Source organism: Cystoisospora suis (genome assembly GCF_002600585.1).
Source record: "Cystoisospora suis strain Wien I chromosome Unknown contig_2965, whole genome shotgun sequence".
Taxonomy (NCBI): domain Eukaryota; phylum Apicomplexa; class Conoidasida; order Eucoccidiorida; family Sarcocystidae; genus Cystoisospora; species Cystoisospora suis.
Genome location: NW_027155760.1, coordinates 30,223 through 49,479, shown reverse-complemented (window position 1 = coordinate 49,479; position 19,257 = coordinate 30,223). Strand labels below are relative to the sequence as shown.

General features: G+C 48.9%; 2 protein-coding genes across 2 annotated transcripts; one reads left to right on the top strand and one right to left on the bottom strand.

Moving 5' to 3' along the window:
- The first annotated feature begins 84 nt into the window (after positions 1-84).
- Positions 85-16,161, top strand: CSUI_005958 (uncharacterized protein). The gene is made up of 6 exons (XM_068066123.1): positions 85-7,550; positions 8,423-9,419; positions 10,149-11,311; positions 11,799-11,905; positions 12,661-12,937; positions 13,651-16,161. Exons 1-4 carry the CDS (start codon positions 1,779-1,781, stop codon positions 11,889-11,891), a joined length of 8,025 nt encoding a protein of 2,674 aa, XP_067921895.1. The 5' UTR covers positions 85-1,778; the 3' UTR covers positions 11,892-11,905; positions 12,661-12,937; positions 13,651-16,161.
- Positions 12,640-18,804, bottom strand: CSUI_005957 (uncharacterized protein; the record flags this gene model as incomplete). The annotated part of the gene is made up of 4 exons (XM_068066122.1): positions 12,640-12,666; positions 13,364-13,876; positions 14,378-17,208; positions 17,781-18,804. The coding sequence occupies 4 exons, from the start codon at positions 18,802-18,804 to the stop codon at positions 12,640-12,642; spliced, it is 4,395 nt and encodes a 1,464-aa protein (XP_067921894.1).
- Positions 18,805-19,257: the final 453 nt, after the last annotated feature.

The window sequence follows — 19,257 nt, the reverse complement described above, 5'->3', positions numbered from 1 at the left end:
CGAGACCCACCTCTCTCTTCTCCATCGTCCCCAGTGTCTCCAAACCTCTCCCATGCTTTCTCTTGCTATCCACTCTTGTCTTGTATGCACTTGTTGCTTGTATGGAGCCGTTTCAAGAGAAAGGGAGTAGAAGAAGAGACGGAGTTTTCCCCGTTTGCTTCTTACCCGGTGAGTTTTCATCCGTCGAGACCGCCGCTGTCCGCCAGTTACTCTCAGAGTGAGTGTGTCTTGTCACGAATTGTCATCCATTACGTAGGAGAAGAAGAGGCAGAAGAGCTTTCTTTCCCGCGTGACACCTGAGATCTCCCTCCTCCTCTTCCTCATTCTTTCTTTCAGTTCTTTCTCCAAGTCTTCACCGGTCTCGGAGGAAAATACCGGCCGGACGGTCTGGGGGGTGATGAGCCGGGGGACGACTGCATGAAGTCTCTGCTCACAGAGAGTTGTCGGACACGCCAGAAAAAGGCTTCGTACTTTTTTCTCTCTCTCTCCAATATGTCTCCATCTAGCGATATATGCATGTGGCCACATCGAAGCCAAACAACGACTCCCAAAATAACCGCGCGAAAGTCAGCGCACACGTACGTATCATTTCTCTCTCTATATATGTATCTATATGTATATATATATGTATATACGTATATATATGTCCTCACGAGATCTTCGCATGCATGCGGCCCTAGTTAGCCTCAACTGATTCGTCCTCTGAACTTCAAGCGGGAGAGTTCCCTGGGAAACAGTTTCCTATCTTCAAGTCTGAGACCTTCATTCTTTCTTCCCCTATCAATCCTCAATCTCTTCTTTGTCGTTTTTCTCTCTCTCTGTCTACAAAGCCAGAGAACTCAATGAACGCTCTCGGCTTCACTCGCCTACAGGGGCAGAGTTTCTCCTCGCTCCAAAGAAAACAGACCAGAGCATAAAGTCTATTCTTTTTCTTCTTTCCCAGATATCTTCCCTTGCACAGGACGAAAGCCTCTTCGTCGTTCCTCTTTTCCGTAAAGTCTCATGAACTTCGCTGGAATGTCCGCTTCCCTTCCTTTAGCCTCTTCTTTTCTCCTGAGAGATAGTAAAGCCCCGAGCACCTGAGTTTTCGTCGTCTCCTTGTATGGCTTTGTCGGACGGGTCTCTCATTCCATTGTATGCCCCGTCCATGGTACATGTACACCGCAAGTATGGATGTCTTTCTTTAGCTCTATGGATTTTGTCTGTATTTCTTCTTTGGCTTGTCTCCAAAACAGCGCATGAGCTGAACATTCTGAACCTCCGATGAAACGCTCATGCAATCCTTTGCTTCCGGGCACACATTCAAACAGTCTCCTGTGTGCTCATTCCCTGGTATGGATTCGAGATACACCAGCTTAGCCTGTTAATCACACACATCTACCCGGTAAAAAGGCTTCAAGAAACAGAAGGAATGCCTGGCCATCATCTTTTCTCTGTCAGTTTTTTCACCTAGCTAGCGCCTGGATTTGAAAGGGAGCTCTCAGTGTCATGATCCCCCACACAACAGATGCTTCGCTTGCCGGCCCGTCTCTTCTCATTCTCTGTAATACGTGCGAGCCGGAAGCGTACGCCCAGGTCTATCTATCTATCTATCCATCTACGTGTTTGAAGAGAAGGAAATACACGCGAATGCAAGGGTTCAACGGATACATAAAAGACGGTGTCTTGTGAGAGGGAAGAGAAAGTTTCCTGCCTTCTGCCGTCTGAGATAGAAGAGAGAGTCGAGCATAGGACTCTGCCTTCTCTTTTTTGTTTGCTTAACCAACAGGAGATCCTCTATGGTAGAACCCAACAGAAAAGAAAGGAAAGCCCCCGCCCTCTCTGCGGGGGTCGGCTCAAGCCGTCAAGAGATCTCGAAGACTGAAGTTTTTTCCTATTTCTTTCTCCTTGCGTGTTCTTTGTTTGCTTTGTATCCTTTCTCTCGCTCATCTCCCGGTCGAGTTCTTCTGTCTCAACTCCCCTCTCGGTTCTCGTCTTCTCCTTTATCCTTCTCTTCCTTCGCCCAAGCGTCTGACATCTTGTCTCTCTTTGTTGGTGTCTTCATACGCCGAAGAAAATCCTCTCTTGCCCGTCCTCTCTATCTAGTGCATATAGTCCTATCCTCTCTCATAGTTTTGCAGTCTCTGCTCCCTACTGTTGTCCTCTCTGCAGAACCGTTTGTCTCTTCACCCGCTACTACCTTGTCCCCTCTCTTCCATTCATCGTATTCTCCTTCCTTTCGCTGTCCTTCCTGTCCGTGTGTTTCTTTCTCTTGCTTTCTTTCTTCTCGCCACAGCTTGATCTGCCCAAAAAACCTCTCCAGTCTTTCTAAGTCGGTGCCTTTTCTCCGCGACTTCAGAAGGTCGATTAGTAGGTCTATCTCCTTCCCTTGTCGTGTGGCTTTTTCTTGTTATTCTTCCGTTTCTTTCCTTTCAACCTCTCTCTCTCGTCGTCCGTCTCTTCTTCATCCTTGTTTCGTCTCTTCTCCTTTTCTTCATCATAAGATATCGAAGTTCCATAGCTCTCAGCAAGGAGCTTCAGTACGCTGCCAGAGACGGAAGGGACCATGCCGGGCTCCCAGTAAATCATCTCCCCTGGCGTCTTGCCCGTCGTCTTCTTGTCCTTCTTCTTCTTCTTTTCTTTCATCTACTTCTCCTCAGTGTCCGCGATGCTCTATTATCAGTCAGAGAACCCCTCTTGTCATTGTAGGCTGTCCTTCGGTTCCAGCTCACTCCAGGGAAAGAAAAGGCACGCGTTTTCTTATCACAGAAGGTGAGAAACAGCAAGAAGGCGAGCGAGGAGTAAGGAAAAGGAGAAAGGTATCACGAAAGAATTGTGAGGGGCGACGAGTCGGAGAGGATTCTATTCTCCGTCCTGACGTGTCTGGGTTAGAGGAGAGTACTGCGCTGAACGAGCCTGATTCGTCTGGAAAAGGCAATGAAGATAAAAACCCCGAAGAGATATCGTTGCACGCCTGTTCAACTCTACAGAAAGATACTACTTCAGTTGTTCTCCCTCAACATGGAGATTCAGAGGCCTCTCTTGTCCCTGTCATACCTGTTCGACTGACGGTAGCTAAACAGCTCTCTAGTCTTCTTCATCTCAGCGCCACTGCAACACGACGGCGAGTGTTTTTACCTCTCTCTCATCTTCTCGCGACGTTTGAGGTAGAGAGGAGAAGACGGCAGAATGAGAGAACAAACAAGACTCCCTCGGAGGAAGAAGAAAAGAAGGTAGGAGGGAAGGCTGAAGCACTCCAAGAATCAACATCAGACGAGAAGCCTCTACTTCCTGAAATTCATCTCTTCCCATCTCGGGGAAAGAAATGTGGCCGTAGTTACTTAGGCTATACACTGGCAGATCAAGAAGGCCAAGACAAGGAATGTCAAGAAATCGAAGAAAGGCCGATCAGTCTCTCCGGGGGAGAAGAGATACTAGGGCATTTAGACGATTCTTTTCATGGGCTAGAGAAGAGAAGAAATGAGATAAAGGGAGACAAAGTGAAGGAGAAGCAAAGTCATTTCCAAAGAGATAAGAGTGAAACAATCGATGCCCCTCATCAATTGTGTGATACCTTCTTCAGAGATCGTGGTGGGCGCGCGTTAAAACTCGGAGATTTCCTTATCGCTGCTCGTCGTGTACAGGGATGGATCGATCATTTTGGTGTGCCTGTCCGTCTTGGGTATCGCTTACATCAAGCTAAAGAAAGCGGGAGTGATAGCCGTGCAGATCTCGAAAAGGGCGACGTAGTGACAGACGAGAAAAAGAAGAGTGCAAGACTACAGAGCAAACAGTCGCCTCATCAGGACGGGATACAAACCGGAGAAGACGAGAAGGAAAAGGGCGAAAAAGAAGAAGACGGGAACAGGGGACAGAATAGTGATAATGACAACTCAGAGGAAATCGTAGGTGGCAAGGGAGAAGAAGACGAGGAAGAAAATGACAGAGCCATCTCGGTTCTAGAGACAGATGAAGCTCTTCAGAGATTTCTCTCTGAGTATTATGAGCCTCTTGTTCATCAGTATCTTCAGAAACCTCTATGTACGCATGATGAGCATGGACAGGGTAGATCCTGTAGGAATTCCTTCACAGACGACAAAGACAAAAGGGAGATCACCGCGTCTCCCTCTAGCGAGAAGGAAGACTTCTTCTCGGCTAAGCTAAACACTCGAAATGACAATGGCACTGGCCGTGTAGGAGAAAAAGTCCTTACCTCACCTAGTCCTTGCATGCATCGCATATTGAAATTGAAGCCGTGCGAGAATACGGCTTCATCTTCTTTTTCTCCTTCCCGAAGCCGTTTAACTCTTGTTCTTCTTCCTCCGCCTGCAAGTGAATGGCCTCCCGATCCTATTGCGCCCTTCATCCTCCCTACCAGCTCTTCTAATATTTCTTCTTCGACCGCAAGTGCACCTCCTCTGCATCCTGAAGGACTTCAGGTTTTTCGACTTCTTTCGTTCTATAAGTTTGTCCCATTCTCTTCTCCTGATGAAATAGCTCAGACTCTGAGACTCCTGTGGACTCCCCTTAGCGTCCTTGGCCGAGTGTATGTAGCGAAAGAAGGAATCAACGGACAGGTTGCTATTCCAGAGGACAACTTATCTCGGTTTTATGCTTCTCTTCAGTTGGTTCCAGAGCTTCAAGGTGACGGACTCGCCATCAATCTTGATCCATGGCCTATGCCGGCTGAAGAGTTTTCTCAGTTTGCGGTAAGGAGAGAGACGGGCGACTTTGGAGACAGGAATATAGATGGGGAGTCACCGAGGAGACGAGGAGAAGAGGAAGAAGAAACCTTCGCACCAGAGAGTCATGACAGGAAGGACGAGCCCTCGAGGAATCATCTGCTCTTTCCACCTCCGTTTGAAGGACTTTACATCCGTGTAAGACACCAGGTATTAGCAGATGGCTTGTCAGGCAGGGAGGAAGAGAAGAGAGAAAAGGCGCACGGTGAGGACGACCAAGTAGGGTGTCCTTCAGAAGAGACGTTAGAGAAGCCTCGACGTAGAAACCAAGGCCATCACCCTGAAGAGTTAAGTTCTGGGAAAAGGTCTCGGGAAGATGGAACTCAGCTTGGAAAGCAAGCTGAGAAAGAGGAACCCATGCCGGAACCTCTCAATGTATACCACCAGTGGAGGACTCGTCAGAGTAAACACTGTGAGAAGAATGGACCGCTCGACTCAGAAGACAAAATAGAACAGATACAGTCAGAGCAAGAACAACTTCCTTCTCTTGATTGGAGCGATTGCGGGGAAGAGCTGGAGCCTTCTGAATGGGAACAGAAACTGAAGGAGATGTTATCTCTACAGAAAGGAGAGGAAGACGAAAGAATAAAAGAACGACAGAACCATGCAGGCGACAAGAAGCAGAAGGCTACACCAGGTGTTGAACCAGGAGAGGTGTATCAGCCCGACGAAGGGATGAGACGAACGAGTGCAGCAGCCGCAGTGTTGACAGAGAGGAAGAAAGAGAAAGATAAAGAAAGCGGAGACGAAGAAAACGACGGCGAGAAGACCGGAGAGAAGGAGCGAGGAGGTCTATCACAGTCGGTCGGATTATCTTTGGCGACGTGCTCGGGAAGGAGGAAAAAACGCATTGTTTTACTAGACTGTAGAAATACTTACGAAACGGATATCGGTCATTTCAAAGGAGCCGTTCCTTTGGGCACGGAGGTCTTTTCAGAGAGCTTTGGCCCAAGTGGAGCTATCGCTAAACACTTGAAAGCACTAGGAGTCATCAAGTCAGAGATAAGGAATCTGAGAGGACGAAGAGACACGGAGTACACAGAGCACGGAGGGGGAAGCACCGATGACAGCTGTATCTCAGGACGGAGAAAAGCTGCTGGGGATCACCACATGTACAGTAGAGAAGAACAAGAAGGTGGAGGGGAAAGAATGGCCCAGCAAAGACCGTCAGACCGTTCGACATTGTCGGAAGGCAGAAGAGTCAACGATGAGAACATGATAGTTCCTCAAGAAGACGGTGACTCAGCTTTCGAGAAGAAAGATCTAGGGGAAAAGGAGGATGTCGAAGTCATGATGTATTGCACAGGCGGTATTCGTTGCGTGAAGGCGGGGGCATATGTGAAACAAGCCCTAGGAGTAGACAAGGTCTGGAGACTTAAAGGCGGTGTGCTGCGGTACGTAGAGTATTTGCAGGGCCTCGAAAAGAAAGAGAGGAACGCTCGAGACGACGTGAAAAAGAAGGAGAGGAATACGGAGAAAGAATCGGAAGAGAGAGTAACAGAGAAGGTTGAGGAGGAGTATACAAAGCAAGAAGAGAACCAAGACAGAACGGAAGAAATGACTAGCGAAGTTGAGGTTGGGGAGACGGAAAGACAGACCAAGGAGGAGCTGACAGAGGCGAGGGCGCGCGAAGATGCCAAGAGTGAGGAAAGTGGAGCAGTGGGTGATGCGATAAGTGAGAGAAAGAGAGAACACGGAAGAGATAGGATTGAAGAAGGACCGACAGCAAGACCAGTGGATGTAGCGCATGAACAAGGGATACTTAGTGAAAGAGAATGGGGCGTAAAAACTTCTTCTCCTTCACCTCTCGGTTCCTCTCCATCTTCATTTCTCCTTTCTTCGACGGCGCCTACTCCCTATCCTCTTCCCGGTGGGAATCCCTCGTCGTCTTCAATCTCATCTTCGCTTCCTGCTAGGACACCACCACTTTCCTCTTCCCTTGCGCCGTCTTCTTCGACATCTCTCGCCTCTCCTCCGATGTTGTCTCGACCTTCCCTGCCTGCTCCCTCAACATTTATGGACCATCGAAGTCTTTATATAGGAAGTTTATACGTCTTCGATCATCGGATGACTCGCCGCGTCACATCACATCGTCTTACCTCCTGCTTGAACTGCAAGAGGCCGTGTGATCGCTATATCAACTGCTTCAACCCGAAATGCCATATACGTGTCATCCAGTGCCTTCCATGCTCTAAGACTTTGCTCTCCTGCTGTACCCCGCAATGTCATCAAGCTGTACTACAGAGAGGGAAGCTGCCTACCAATGAAAACTGTCTGAACTCCTCCAGGCGTCCTGGAGTAGACCAAGAAAGCTTCTCTTCTGAGGAACAACGTTGTTCGGGAATGTCAGTATCTGATGAGAGGAACGGTGTTTATGCGGTAGCAAGACGACGGCAAGAGCAAGCGAGAGACAGACTAGCACGTGCCCAATCTAGAACACGGAGAGCGACTGAGAAAGCTGTAGCTGTTCAGCTGAGATTAGCTAGGTTATTGAGGGGACACAACGGCGAAACTAGCGGCGGAGACACTGGAGGAAGAGAAGAAGGAAACGAAGAAAGCAAGAGTAAGAACCGAGAAGGACAAGAGGTGGAAGAGCAAGAAGGAAGAGACGAGGAACGGAAGGGAGAGAGAGGAGTGGCGCGAGAAGAAGAGCATGAGGGGAGAGGAGGAGAGCAGAGGAAAGAAGAAATCGAAGTGGCTACAATTAGACAGCTGATTCAGAAGAGACCAGACCCACCCAATCAGAAGTATGATGTGCGGACTTCGGAACTCTTCTTCACAAAGGAAAAGGAAGAGGTAGACGCTGTCAACGTCCCCGACATACCAGGTGTGAGTTTCTAACACGCTTTCTTTCTTGTTCCATACTGTATTTGATCGATAAGAAGGTCAGGAAAATATAGGCTTTCTTTTGTATCACAATGAGAGAATCATCATACCACCTACGAGAGTATCTTCTTCAAGAGGCGTGGGGAGCTGCTCGTCAACAGGGAAATACCGCAAGTTTGGTCGGTTGTTTCGAACGGCAAGAATTGAGAGAAGACCCGTTTTTCTCTGGCGAAGATGTCGGGCCTTTGAATTCTCTATCTTTCCCTGTCCGTTCCAAGACGCTGGCGGGAACTATGATCTGTATCACTAGTTTGGAAGGATCACTCCCGCAGCCGATGATCCGTGTCGCATGACTACTCTTCCGAAGTTCGGATAGAGGAGTCTTCACCTGCCATAGACAGGATATAGAAACCCTTTTTGAATGCATGTATACACATCTCTGGTCGCCACTAGCACATAGTTCGAAGTTCTCTCGAGTCCCGCGAAACCTTCTCTGCCCTTCTCTCCCTTCTCTCCGGCTTCCTCCCAGTTCGGATTTCGGCCTTGTCTCTACGTGTATATTTATATAGGTGTATACATGTACTCTCGGGCATTTGTGGTGGCGTCTACTAAAAGCATGAAGAAGAACAGAAAGTGTGTTGGGAGGATCTTTGTCGGAACTGAGGCGAGGAGTTTCGAACCCTCACCCTTAAACACCCCTGATGCTGCGTTATACACTCCTCGGTCACGGTGACGCCCCTGAGGACTAGAACTAGTCGTGGGGTAATACTCCCTCCCAGGTAGGCCGAGGTTCTTTCTTCCCTAGCCTTTTTTGCCAGCTCATTCACGAAGATAGAGATTCTTCGCTCCTAGTAGATCTTGTGGCCTGTCTGCAGGAAAGTCAGACACATGAAAGCAGATTTATCCCGTCTCTCGGACTGAGGCAGATCCATCAAAGCTTCGGCGGACGGCTTGAGCTTGAGGAGAAGACAAGCTCTGCTAGTTCGAGTATAAGCACAATCGGCACAGTAAGAGCGGAGATACAGGCGACGCAAAGGGGAGGTGCATTAGATGACTGTGGAATGGCTGGATGTCAGCACAGTGAAAATGCCTGCGCAGGAGAAGAAGGAGCACTCAGACGGAGAGAGCTAGAGACGGATGACGCAAGTAAAATATCGAAGAGGAACGGGAAGAAAGAAACCAGCAGTAGAGTGACAGATGAGTCGCAGGTCTATAATATTACTGAGAAGGTCAAAGCACACAGTCCCTGTCTTTCTTTTGAAGGAGGAGGAGATAGGCGAGATGTTTTGGCGGAGATGCATGCAGAAGCGATTCGGACAATTAGCGATTCAGAATTGCAGCAAGATCTTCTTGACTCGTTGGAGAAAACAACCGAACAAGTTTATCTATTCCAGAGGAAGGCCAGAGAACGAGGGGATACGTCCCTGAATAGAACGAGAGATGAATTTAAAGCCGGAAGGGAGGATTCTTCGCTCAGGAGCAGTAATAAAGAGCAACAGATGAGAGAGCGACATAAAGACGACGAGAAGGGCGAGGCAAAAGGAAACGGTATGAGAGATCAAGGTACAGCAGGCTGTATTGGAAAGCCGGGAGGTGAGGGAGGTGCCAGATACAATCCAAGAAGAGACGATATGGCTTCTTACGAGCTCCACCGAGGCTGCTTACTCAGCAGCCCCTTACATACATCATGTAGCTCTCCATCGCTGACCCGGAGAACAAGAGATACCATACATACTTCTTCGAACCAAGTCACCTCAATGACGACAGGAGCGTGGTGGAGTGATAAGTTACAAAGACGCGTCCTTTCAATGCTAAGCCGCCTCCAGAAACCTCGGTCTATTCTCGAGATAGGAACCTTTACAGGACTCTCAAGTATGTACGCATATATATATATATAGCCCATCCGCCTTTCTACTAACTTCTAGTTTGGCCGTATTGTATGGCGTCTCTGTTGGGGATAGGCGTGTAAGATGTGGTTGTAGGGCCCCTCGTCCTGAGAGCCAATGACCTCCTACAGAGATCGGCTCGTAGAAGCAGCGTGTTGTTTTCGCATAGGAAACTGTCTACCTTCTGTTGCTCTCTTCCATGTCCCACATCCTATACTTTTTTTTCTGTTCTTCGATATGGCTTTACACGGCTCTCAAGAAGCGTCTTCGGAAGAGTCGCAGAATGCATTGTGCGTCATCTTCGGAAGTTGGTAGACAATGCTCTTTCATTCCTGTTCCACTTCGTGTCTCTACATCTACATCTGAGCGGAGCTTATGTCAGCGATATATAGGCGAGTGTTTTCATGCTTGCGTGTGACAAGCATGAGTTTTCTATGGCACGGACAACCTTCTCAGGTTTCCTGAAAGTGTGACGTCAGTCAAGAGGTGGGACGCGGTACACTCACTCCCTGAGGTTCTGTCCTGTGTTTCGCAGTATTACATCTATGTAGTCAAGAGTTTACTTGTTCTTTTCTGCATTCAGCACTACAACGTGCATACACGGCGCGCAGAAATTAACATGCTCGATGTGTTGTTCACATGTATATACGAGAGTACACTCTCTTTCGGACAACCCGAGGTAGACAGCGTTCCTGCGTATGCCTCGTTTTCGCAGCTCTGAGCTTGGCTGAGGGGCTCCATCTTCCTATGGAACCACCTGTAAGTGAAGACGGCGCCGGATCAGCAAAGAGGAGAAGTCTGAAACCAGACAGCAAGTGCACTATTGTGACAATTGAAAGAGACCCGGGGGCTGCTTCTATTGCCATGCAACATTTTGCCCGATCTCCCTATGCGCCCTACATTCGGCTTGTACGCGGAGATGCCGACAAAGTGCTGTTGAGCTTACAGCGAGCAATGAGAGAAAGGCGGTGTGATGAAGAGAACGGAACGGCTTCCCGAAGCGTACCTACTGAAACTCAAGTACGGAGAGGAGAATACGTAAGCAATCTAAGTAAAGAGCCAACTGAAATACAAGAAAGGGCGAAATGCGGACAGGGAGAGGAAACACAAAGATACCTCTTCAGTGTGCAAAGATTACAACACCGGACAGGAGAAACAGGGACAAACCAAGACAAGCACGAAAGAAGCGCTAAGAAAGATGAAGAACTATCAGCGAAGATTAATGGGATAGAAGAAGATCGCGGAGTGGGACAGAGCAAGGTAACAGACTCATGCAGTACGACCGGAACAGAAGGAGACGACAGAGTTTCATGCGAAGACTCCCGGAGACTCTCTCTCCTATCTGAAGATCATCATCCAGCTTTTCCCGGCTTGTTCCAACTGGAAGGACAGAGCTATCTTCCTGACCAAAGTCTTTGCTCTTTGGCACTTCCCTCCAAGGGCTTTGATCTGATATTCCTTGATGCAGACAAGAAGAGTTACGTTCAGTACCTGCGGCTGATCCTTCATCCCGCGAAACCTCTCCTAGCACGTGATGGTCTACTCATCGTCGATAATGTTTTGTTTGCTGCCTCGCGCAAGAGTGGCTGGCCCGCATGCACAGAAGGGGTCATGGACGAGGAGGAACAGGTACACGAGGGGCCGGTGAAGTCGCGACAAGGACGCTTTGACGAGGAAGAGGCGCTATCGGCGAAGATGACCGGGAAACAGAGAGAAGTGCAAGAAGAGAAAGGAGAAGAAACAGTTCGGACGCGACAGAGCCTGAGGAGCAACGAGACGGATGAGGGCACTCAGAACAGATCAAAGAGGCTGCTGAGAATCCAAGAGGAAATGAAACGAGTCAGGGAGCTTCTTTCAAAGGATGAGAGACTAGTACATGTAAGGATATGGCTGCTGTGGCCTGTTTCGAGAGGAGCCTGTTCAGCTGGCTATAAAAGTGAGAGTCTAGTCTTTTTCATCTGCGGTTGAGTTTACGGAAACCCCGTAGACGATATCAACCGACAGATGCTCTTACCCATGTTCTTTGGGCCTTCGATGAAGAACACAACTACCAAACCTAGCAGTCCGGACATATGGCCGACCCTTTGTCAAATCTCTCAGTGTGGTTTTGACTGAGGCAGAAGTAGTGTCGCTTCGGAGGGCGGTGCCGAAAGGGACACACAGAAACCGAGTAGTGCTAATGACCAGGTACCTATTACTGCTGGTATTCGTTCTTGTCTTCCGTAATCGTGGTCACTGGGGCGGCTCTCAGTTTCAGTCGCGTAAGATATGGAGTTGACATTGTTTCGCTTTCACAGAAGACAGCTCTGTAGACAGTCTGCCGCGAGGCTTCTTTGGCTGTGGTGCTTGATGTGTTCTATTGCAGGCCGTCTTGCCCATTCGTGACGGAATCTCCTTGGTCACATGGAAGCGGTCAGATCGCAACTCCCGTAGTGACGAAAACCGAGAGGATGAATAATCTTCAGCGGACTTGTGAGTGTCTGAGTAGCGTCTGCTGCCGCTCTCCCTTTGCATGTACAGTTGTGTTTCGTTCATACATGCAGGCGTGAAGGCTGCATGATGGTTTTACTGAAAGGCTGGTACACAGTCCAGCACGCGCAACCAAATCATCCGTTTTGGGATGCAAGGAGGCTCGTGGAATTAATACTTCTTTGAACGTGAACACTGAAAGAGCGGGAGCGACCCCATTACTACCTTCCCCTTACTGGCTTCGCGCTTGGTCTATAGCCAGGTATAGAGGAGCCAGAGGTACCTAGGGTGACGCTCCTGGTCGGTCTTTCGCATGCAACACGAAGAAATCAGCGTTCTTATTGAGATGTCCCTCGAGGGCAGATCGAGACAGGTTGATTGGTAGGAGCGACCCTCACTAGCCTTCGAGCCACCATGGCGTCCTAGAGCAAAGAAGAGGAGGTAGCCTTTGACCTAAAGAACCGCCACAAAGATGGAATCTTCATGAAACACGGTGAAGCGAGAAATGGTATTCAGAAAAGCCACGCGGGGTATCTGGCTGCTAGAGGCATCAGTGCAAACAAAAATAGGGTGACGTTCAGGTCGCCAGCCGTGACCGGCTTCGGTGACGGGATTCCCAGGCACTGGTAGCCACACTCTAGGTGTGAGACGCACTACGCTGAACCCAGACCCAGGGGAGGGTAGGGTGGGAGAAACTTGTGTTCTTTATGACTGGATCGTCTTGTTCCATATGTTCTCTATGATTGATATTTTTGCAGAGGAGCCTGAAATTCACACTCGGCGTAAGATGTGGTGTAAAGACAGTAAAGATGAATACCAGTCGTGACTTCGAGCTATTACCATCCACGAGCCCTGCCGGTAGGGACACCGACAAGATTGGCCGTTCATAGTGCCGCCTCTCGTCGACCCTCTCTCAGGAAATTCCGACACCATTCATCGGGATCCATGTTCAGTCGTATACACAGCGCTGTAATCAGGCAACGGTGTGAAGCTACAAATCAAGCGCTCCTACTTGAGCTCAAGCAGCCCCCCAAAGTAAGTACCGACTGTTAGACAGGAGCGGCGCCTTCATCCAACAGCGTAAGCGTTGTGTAAAACCTAACAGAATGCTAACACTGAGAGCTGCTGCCTGAGTCTTCTTTTCTTCTTTTCGCAAAGGCTTCCGCATTGAGCCTGATACCCCCTGGGTTGTTCTCAGAGCTCAATCCCTTCCGCGTGCCAGCAGTCCCATTGCGGGCAGAATGATGCGAACACAAGCAGAAGACTGATGAGTAGCTGCCGAGAGGGGCGAGTAACTATCTTTACCGTCAATCATGATATTACCTTCGTTCTACAGGATGGAAGCGTTTTTTTCGGAGCAGGTGGTGTACATACACCTGCTGGGACAAAGTGACGAAGCCGCGAGTCCGGCTCCCTCTCATTAGAGGGAAGTGTGTTCACCGCAAGCGAATCACTACTTACTGCTTCAACCCGTACTCTTTTGTTGTCCTTCTCTAGTTCGTTTTGATCCTTTTTCTTTTTCCCCACTTCCTTTCGTATCTGCCTTTTGGCGTTTGATTTCTTTTCCTGTGTCTCGCTCCGCCCTATCTTCTCTTTCTTTTCAACTGCCGATTCTTCCTTGTCACAATCTTCTTCACTGTTCTGCTTGCAACTCTCGCGTAACGGCGGAGAGACACTCCACTGGGGGCTCTGCTTTCGCTTCGGATGTCTCAGCCTGTGCTCCCTGTCTGTCTTTGTCGTGGGTTCAGGATGAGGGAGATACAAGCCCAGCTGAACACCCGTCTCTTCGTCCTTCGACATGGTATCGTCTTCTCTTGTATTCGCACCACACAACTCATCAGAAGTACTGCACGTCGTGTTACACCCCCTTCTATCGTACGCTTGTAAAGGCTGTGAGCCCTCGTCCTTTTCTATATGAAGAGGGCTTAAAGAACTTTCCCTACTGGTCTTCCCGACCAAAGAATCTTTCGATTCCTGGAAAAAGAGAAACAGACAAGAACTATGAATGAAGCCAATGAAGTAAAACGCTTTTCCGCCCTCTCTTTCTCTACACGCCAATGTGAGACATCTGCTCCTCGGTCTTCTCTTCTCTCTCCCCCCTGCTTCCTCCTGCCCAATCCGCCAAGACTCACACGTACTGTCATCTCTCCTCCAAGAGTATAGGAACAGCAACCTAGACAAGGTTCCAGTGGTAGCTAGTGTAACGATAGATATGCTTTTGACGTGCAACATGCATGCGCTCCCTCACGATGCATAGAGAGCGTAAAGAGAAGGATCTTGTTTCGGCCTGTGAGACATAGGAAACACTTCTCTCAGAGTCTACTGCGAGCACCAGTCTTCTCACCTCTTGTTCTCCGAAACCACGTGGGGAGCGTAAAGACAACTGATTCTCGGCGTGGTTTACTGCTGTCAACACGCGCTCTTCGAACTCATCTATCACTCTCTTGCTCCTTCCTCTGAAAATCTGACCCTCACCCGTGCCGCAGATCCAGAAAGTTCATTAAGCGTTTTGGAAGAATCCCGAAGGCATGCAAAAAACTCTTCAGGAGGTTGAGTATCAACGACACTCTTGAACCCCTTTGGTCTGGCAGCACGGGGTGGATTCCGCCGTCGCGCAATAGGCTTAGGTGATGTAGAAGGAAGAGGAGTGTAAGTAGATGAAGGATGGAGACAGCAAGACGGAGAAGAAGATCTACAAGGTGTAAGGACAGCATCAGAATCCTGCGCTCCTTTCCCACTGTGTTCTAACGGAGAGGCAGAAATAGCATTGAAATGACTTCCTTCCTTCCTCTCGCGATTTGTCTTCTTGGTGGTAGAGTCTGAAAGTTTCGTGTCTTTTAGTTCAAACACTTTACTTTGTGGTGGTTGTCTGGAATCTCTTGGAGAAATCTCCTGATCTGCTGACAGGCATTTATCGCCTTTGAGAAGCCTATTCTCTTTCATCAATGTAGTAGGTAGGTATGTAGGATCATGCTCTTCTCCTTCGTCTCTGTCTAAAGCCCTCGAGATTTTCACATCCTCTCTCGTATCACTTAGTAATGTACCGTTAGATGTGCCCCTCTGTTGTCTTCTAATGAAAGGAATCCACCTTGCCATTCCGGGTTTCAACCATGATTGTGTACTGTATGTACACCCCAACCGTGTAGTACTTCCGAGTCTTCTCCAACCACGTGATGAGCTTCCAGCAGCTAAAGCCATACAAATATCTCCCCCACCTTCATTCTTGCGGTCTCCCTTCACAAGATTTAAACTACTTTCATTCATGCAAGAGACAAAAGATGATGTTTCTTCCCTTTTAGAGAGGAAGCTAGGACAATTCAGAAGCTGTGCAGCTGCGGTATCGGCTTCGGGGAAAGACACGTCACTACAGGAAGAAAAGGAATCACCTCTCCGAGACAGAAATGAGCTATCGCCCAGCGGTCGCGAACTATATAAGTCGTGACGACCGTCTTTCTCTATATACTCCAGATCTTTGTACTCAGGCCGGGAGGCGAGCGTATCATTTACAAAGCTGTAATTCTCCGTACTCGAATACCAGTCCTCTTTAGAACATTCCTCATCCCCGTTCAAAGGTTTTCCACTTTGAGAAATGGATTCTGTAGAAAAAATGCGTGTTGTTGTTCCGCTGTTTCTATCATTGTCTTCATTGATTTCCCGTTGTAGAAAGGAGGCAACGGGAGCGGGAAAAGAGGAAGAAGCAGAGAATGAGAAGAAAGGAAATGATTGCTGGATGCTTCGAGAGGAGTTATTTTCTTTAGTGTCACATAAAGAAGAGAAAGAACCTAATGAAGACTGACTGGCTTTTTCGCTTACCTCCTCCCCTGGATGGTCAGTAGGATGTGAAGGTGAAAAGAAAAGTCCAGGTGTATTAAGGGCAACTGCCGTCCCACATACTTCATTCCACTGAGCTTGTAATATACTTGCCTGTCGCATTTCTTCTTGTGTGGGCTGCTCACCCCTCCGGAATTTCAGAATAATATCTTCACAGAAACTCATAAGACGTGTATGAACTTTCTCTTGGTTATAAAGCTTTTGCTTTAATTCACGTACTTGCTTCTGGAGATTAGACGCAACGACGTCTACCCCATCAGAAGGCAAGTTTGCAGACCTGCTATTGTCTGATACCTCTTCTAAGATATGATGTTTTTCTAGGTTCTCCCCTATCTTCTGATCTAGAGAAGAGAAATTCCCACAAGTTGCCATGCCTCTATCGAGTTCTTCTTCTTGCCTCTTTTCTCTCTCATTCAACATTTCACTCCACCCCCCATAGTCGTTCCTTAAACTTGTCTTTTCTCCTTTATTGCTTCCACCCTGAGGGGAGGCAACCACAGGAGATCTCCAAGTCGCGACTTTAGGTGTCATGCTCTCTTCTATAGCGGAGTATGAATGAGCCGACTGATCTTCCGAGATTTGATTCTCTTCTGACATGCATCTCATCTGGTTATGAGAAGATCCTTCTTGATAGCTCATGGAAGCTGATGTGTTGCTGCTGCGAATCCATTTCTGTTGAAATAGTCGGGCTTTGCATGCTCTCGCGAAAGCTGCGTCTGCAGCCATAGCTGTAGCGAATGTTTTATGTTGAAGTGCCGCACGGACGGCACTCATCTCTTTATGGAGTTTCCTCATTTCTTCTCGAAGAAGTTCTTCAGCAGTACGATGCAACAAGGCCCGATATAACCACAAACCTGCTGCTGCTACGGTGTATGTACACCGCAGAATTGCTGCGCACGTCTCCACATCTTCCATAGCTTCAGTCCAATCTCTACCTTCTCGATCTCCTGCTGTGGCACGACGATTCCCGTCTTCTAGCATTCCATGCCTTCGGTGTGAATCACTTCCTTCGGTGATCTCTGTTGTCAAAGTTCTTCTCCAGTAAAGAACATCCGGTCCCCACTTCCTCAGCGCAAGCTCCGTCGCCCCGGAAATGAAGAGAACAAGAAAGAGAGGCAGTCGGGCTCCATTCAGACGAGAATGAGTTGTGAATAGAAACGACAGAAGAAGAGCCAAGAAGTAGAAACAAACTGTCTGGGCACTTCCCACTGCTTCAGCTAGATATTTGTGAAAAACACGAATCTGTTGAAGAAGAAAAAAGATCTCTTGCATGCCATCCTGCACACTTGTTAGCAGTTGCTGAAGCTGCCAACCTCCTTCTAATTGCTCCTTTTGGATTTTCTGCATCTCACCAAGATTCGTCGCTTGTTCTTGTAGGCGCGCAGCTACAGCGCCCGACGCCAAGGCAAGGCGACTGACTGTCGCGTCACTACGACGTTGCCATTCAGCACTGTGAAGGAAAAAGCAGATGTTATCTGTGTGGAGAGAAAACAGGCAAACGAAACCGCGGTTCTCGTGCTCTATGGAGAAAGTATAGTGGTAGCGTGTTGCTTGGTAGGCAAGAAGCACCGATTGAGGTCCAAAGGAGGCCAGGGGGGTCAGGTGTAGGTAGGGTGACTCCCCTCGCACAGGACAGCAAGCCTCCTCATACAGGATAAAATCAACAGCCTCCAGAAAGTCTCTCTCACAACTCTTACTGTAAAGTGCCTTGTAACTATCTGGTTAGACTATCGTTCTCAACGACAGAACAATATATTAGTACAGTGCTCGAGGCGATGTTGTTAGGCCCGCTAGTCTTCTTCGGTGAGAATCAGCGTGACTGCCCGTATCCCTGGAAATGCCATACAGTAAAACCATTCCGAAGAGAGCTCCAATCGTGGCACGTGCTAGGCGTACGCCGGACTGCGTCACAACTATCAGCGAGAACGCGTAGCCCGGAGCGATGGCAACCCGCGCAAGCACAAGCACAGCAGTCATCAATTGCCAGTTTGCCGCATCTTTCACAGGATTGGATAGGTCTACTAGGTACGTGTCGTTCATGACTTACCGACGTGATTGATCTGTTCTCTAACAAGCGCGAAAGTCCCGAAGTCCATTGTCTCAGCATGCTGACATCCATCGACAATTTTCCGCCTCAGTTCCTCGCAATCTCTCACCAACTTTCTAAACAAAATTAGCCGTTTTCTCTCGCTTGCGCGTTCCGCTAGAGCCCGTCTCCATTCGTCTTCGCCGTCTATGCGATCTTCGGTGGACCGTTCCTCGTGGCTATACAAATCTTCGGTTCTTGCAGTTTCGACTGCATCAAATAGGGCGTCGTGTCCACGCTCGTGCATCTCAGTAGTAAGGTATTCTTCCAGCTGCGTACATGCATTCGTCACCTCGACAGCCGTTTTTGCGGAGTGTTCATCTGTAACGTTTGAGGGTTGGTTCAACGTAGCACTGTCTGCCCGTTCAGATCCGGCGACAAGCCAAGAAGCGGGAACCTCATCTGGCATTAGGTAGCACCCCTGTGCAGGCAAAGGGAAACTCCTCCCTGTCCGGGCGTACAAACACTTCACTCGCATGAGGGCAACGTACTCACGCGAAGCTTCACCTATGCTGCTACACGCCTGTTCTGTGGGAATCTGCTGGAGTAAGTGAATTTGACGGAGGACTTCGCTCCAGCAGGACCCAACAGGACCAAAGGAGGGAGACGACGAGTCGTCTGCCTCTCGCTGCAGCATCTCGTATGCTGTGCGCCCTTTTTCAACTGTAGATAAAGAAGGTGATTTTGCTTCGGCAGAAACGATGGTGAAGAACCAAGGATGGACACTTGTGTGGTGGTCAGAAGCCAGGCCTCCTCTGACACACACCGTCTGCAGGGCGTGGACGCAGTCCGACGCCATTGTAGCTCGGACCGGTTTGGGAAACTTGACTCGAGTAGCCGAGCCGGCACTCCAGTCTGGATACCCATAGTGAGAAACAGTGACAAGCAAACCTGCAAAGAGAACGAAGATCGAAATCCGCCCGGGCAAGATTTCGTGACAGCCGCTTTGAACTTCAGGACGTCGTGTGTCACCCAAGTAACACATTTTCTCGCAGAATACTCTAATTGACAATCTCTTCCCTGTGTGATAACGGGAGACTATCCCCGATGCGACTGGGAAAAGAAGAGGGCAGAGGCTCGAGTCCAGCTGGGCTAGCCAGGCTGGGTTGAGACCGAACCTACAACAACACCTTCACGTGATCCGACTACTGGGACACCTCGATCCAGCGTGGTCGGCTGAGCCATCCCATAGTGGCCGGAGATGTTGGCGCATTAGCAGCGGAAATGATGGCATACCCCTCTGTTCATCGAATCCGATGTCCATGTATACCAGACGACGGTGACACTGCTTCACCAATCAGCCTACACTGTACGGGGCTAACACAGAGCAAACTATGCACAGAACCAAAGCACAGTCCATGAACCTGAAAATTAGGATCCAAGGCCGTGCACTCCCCTTCCTCTCACTCATACTCCAGGAGAGAAAACCAGGTAGGGG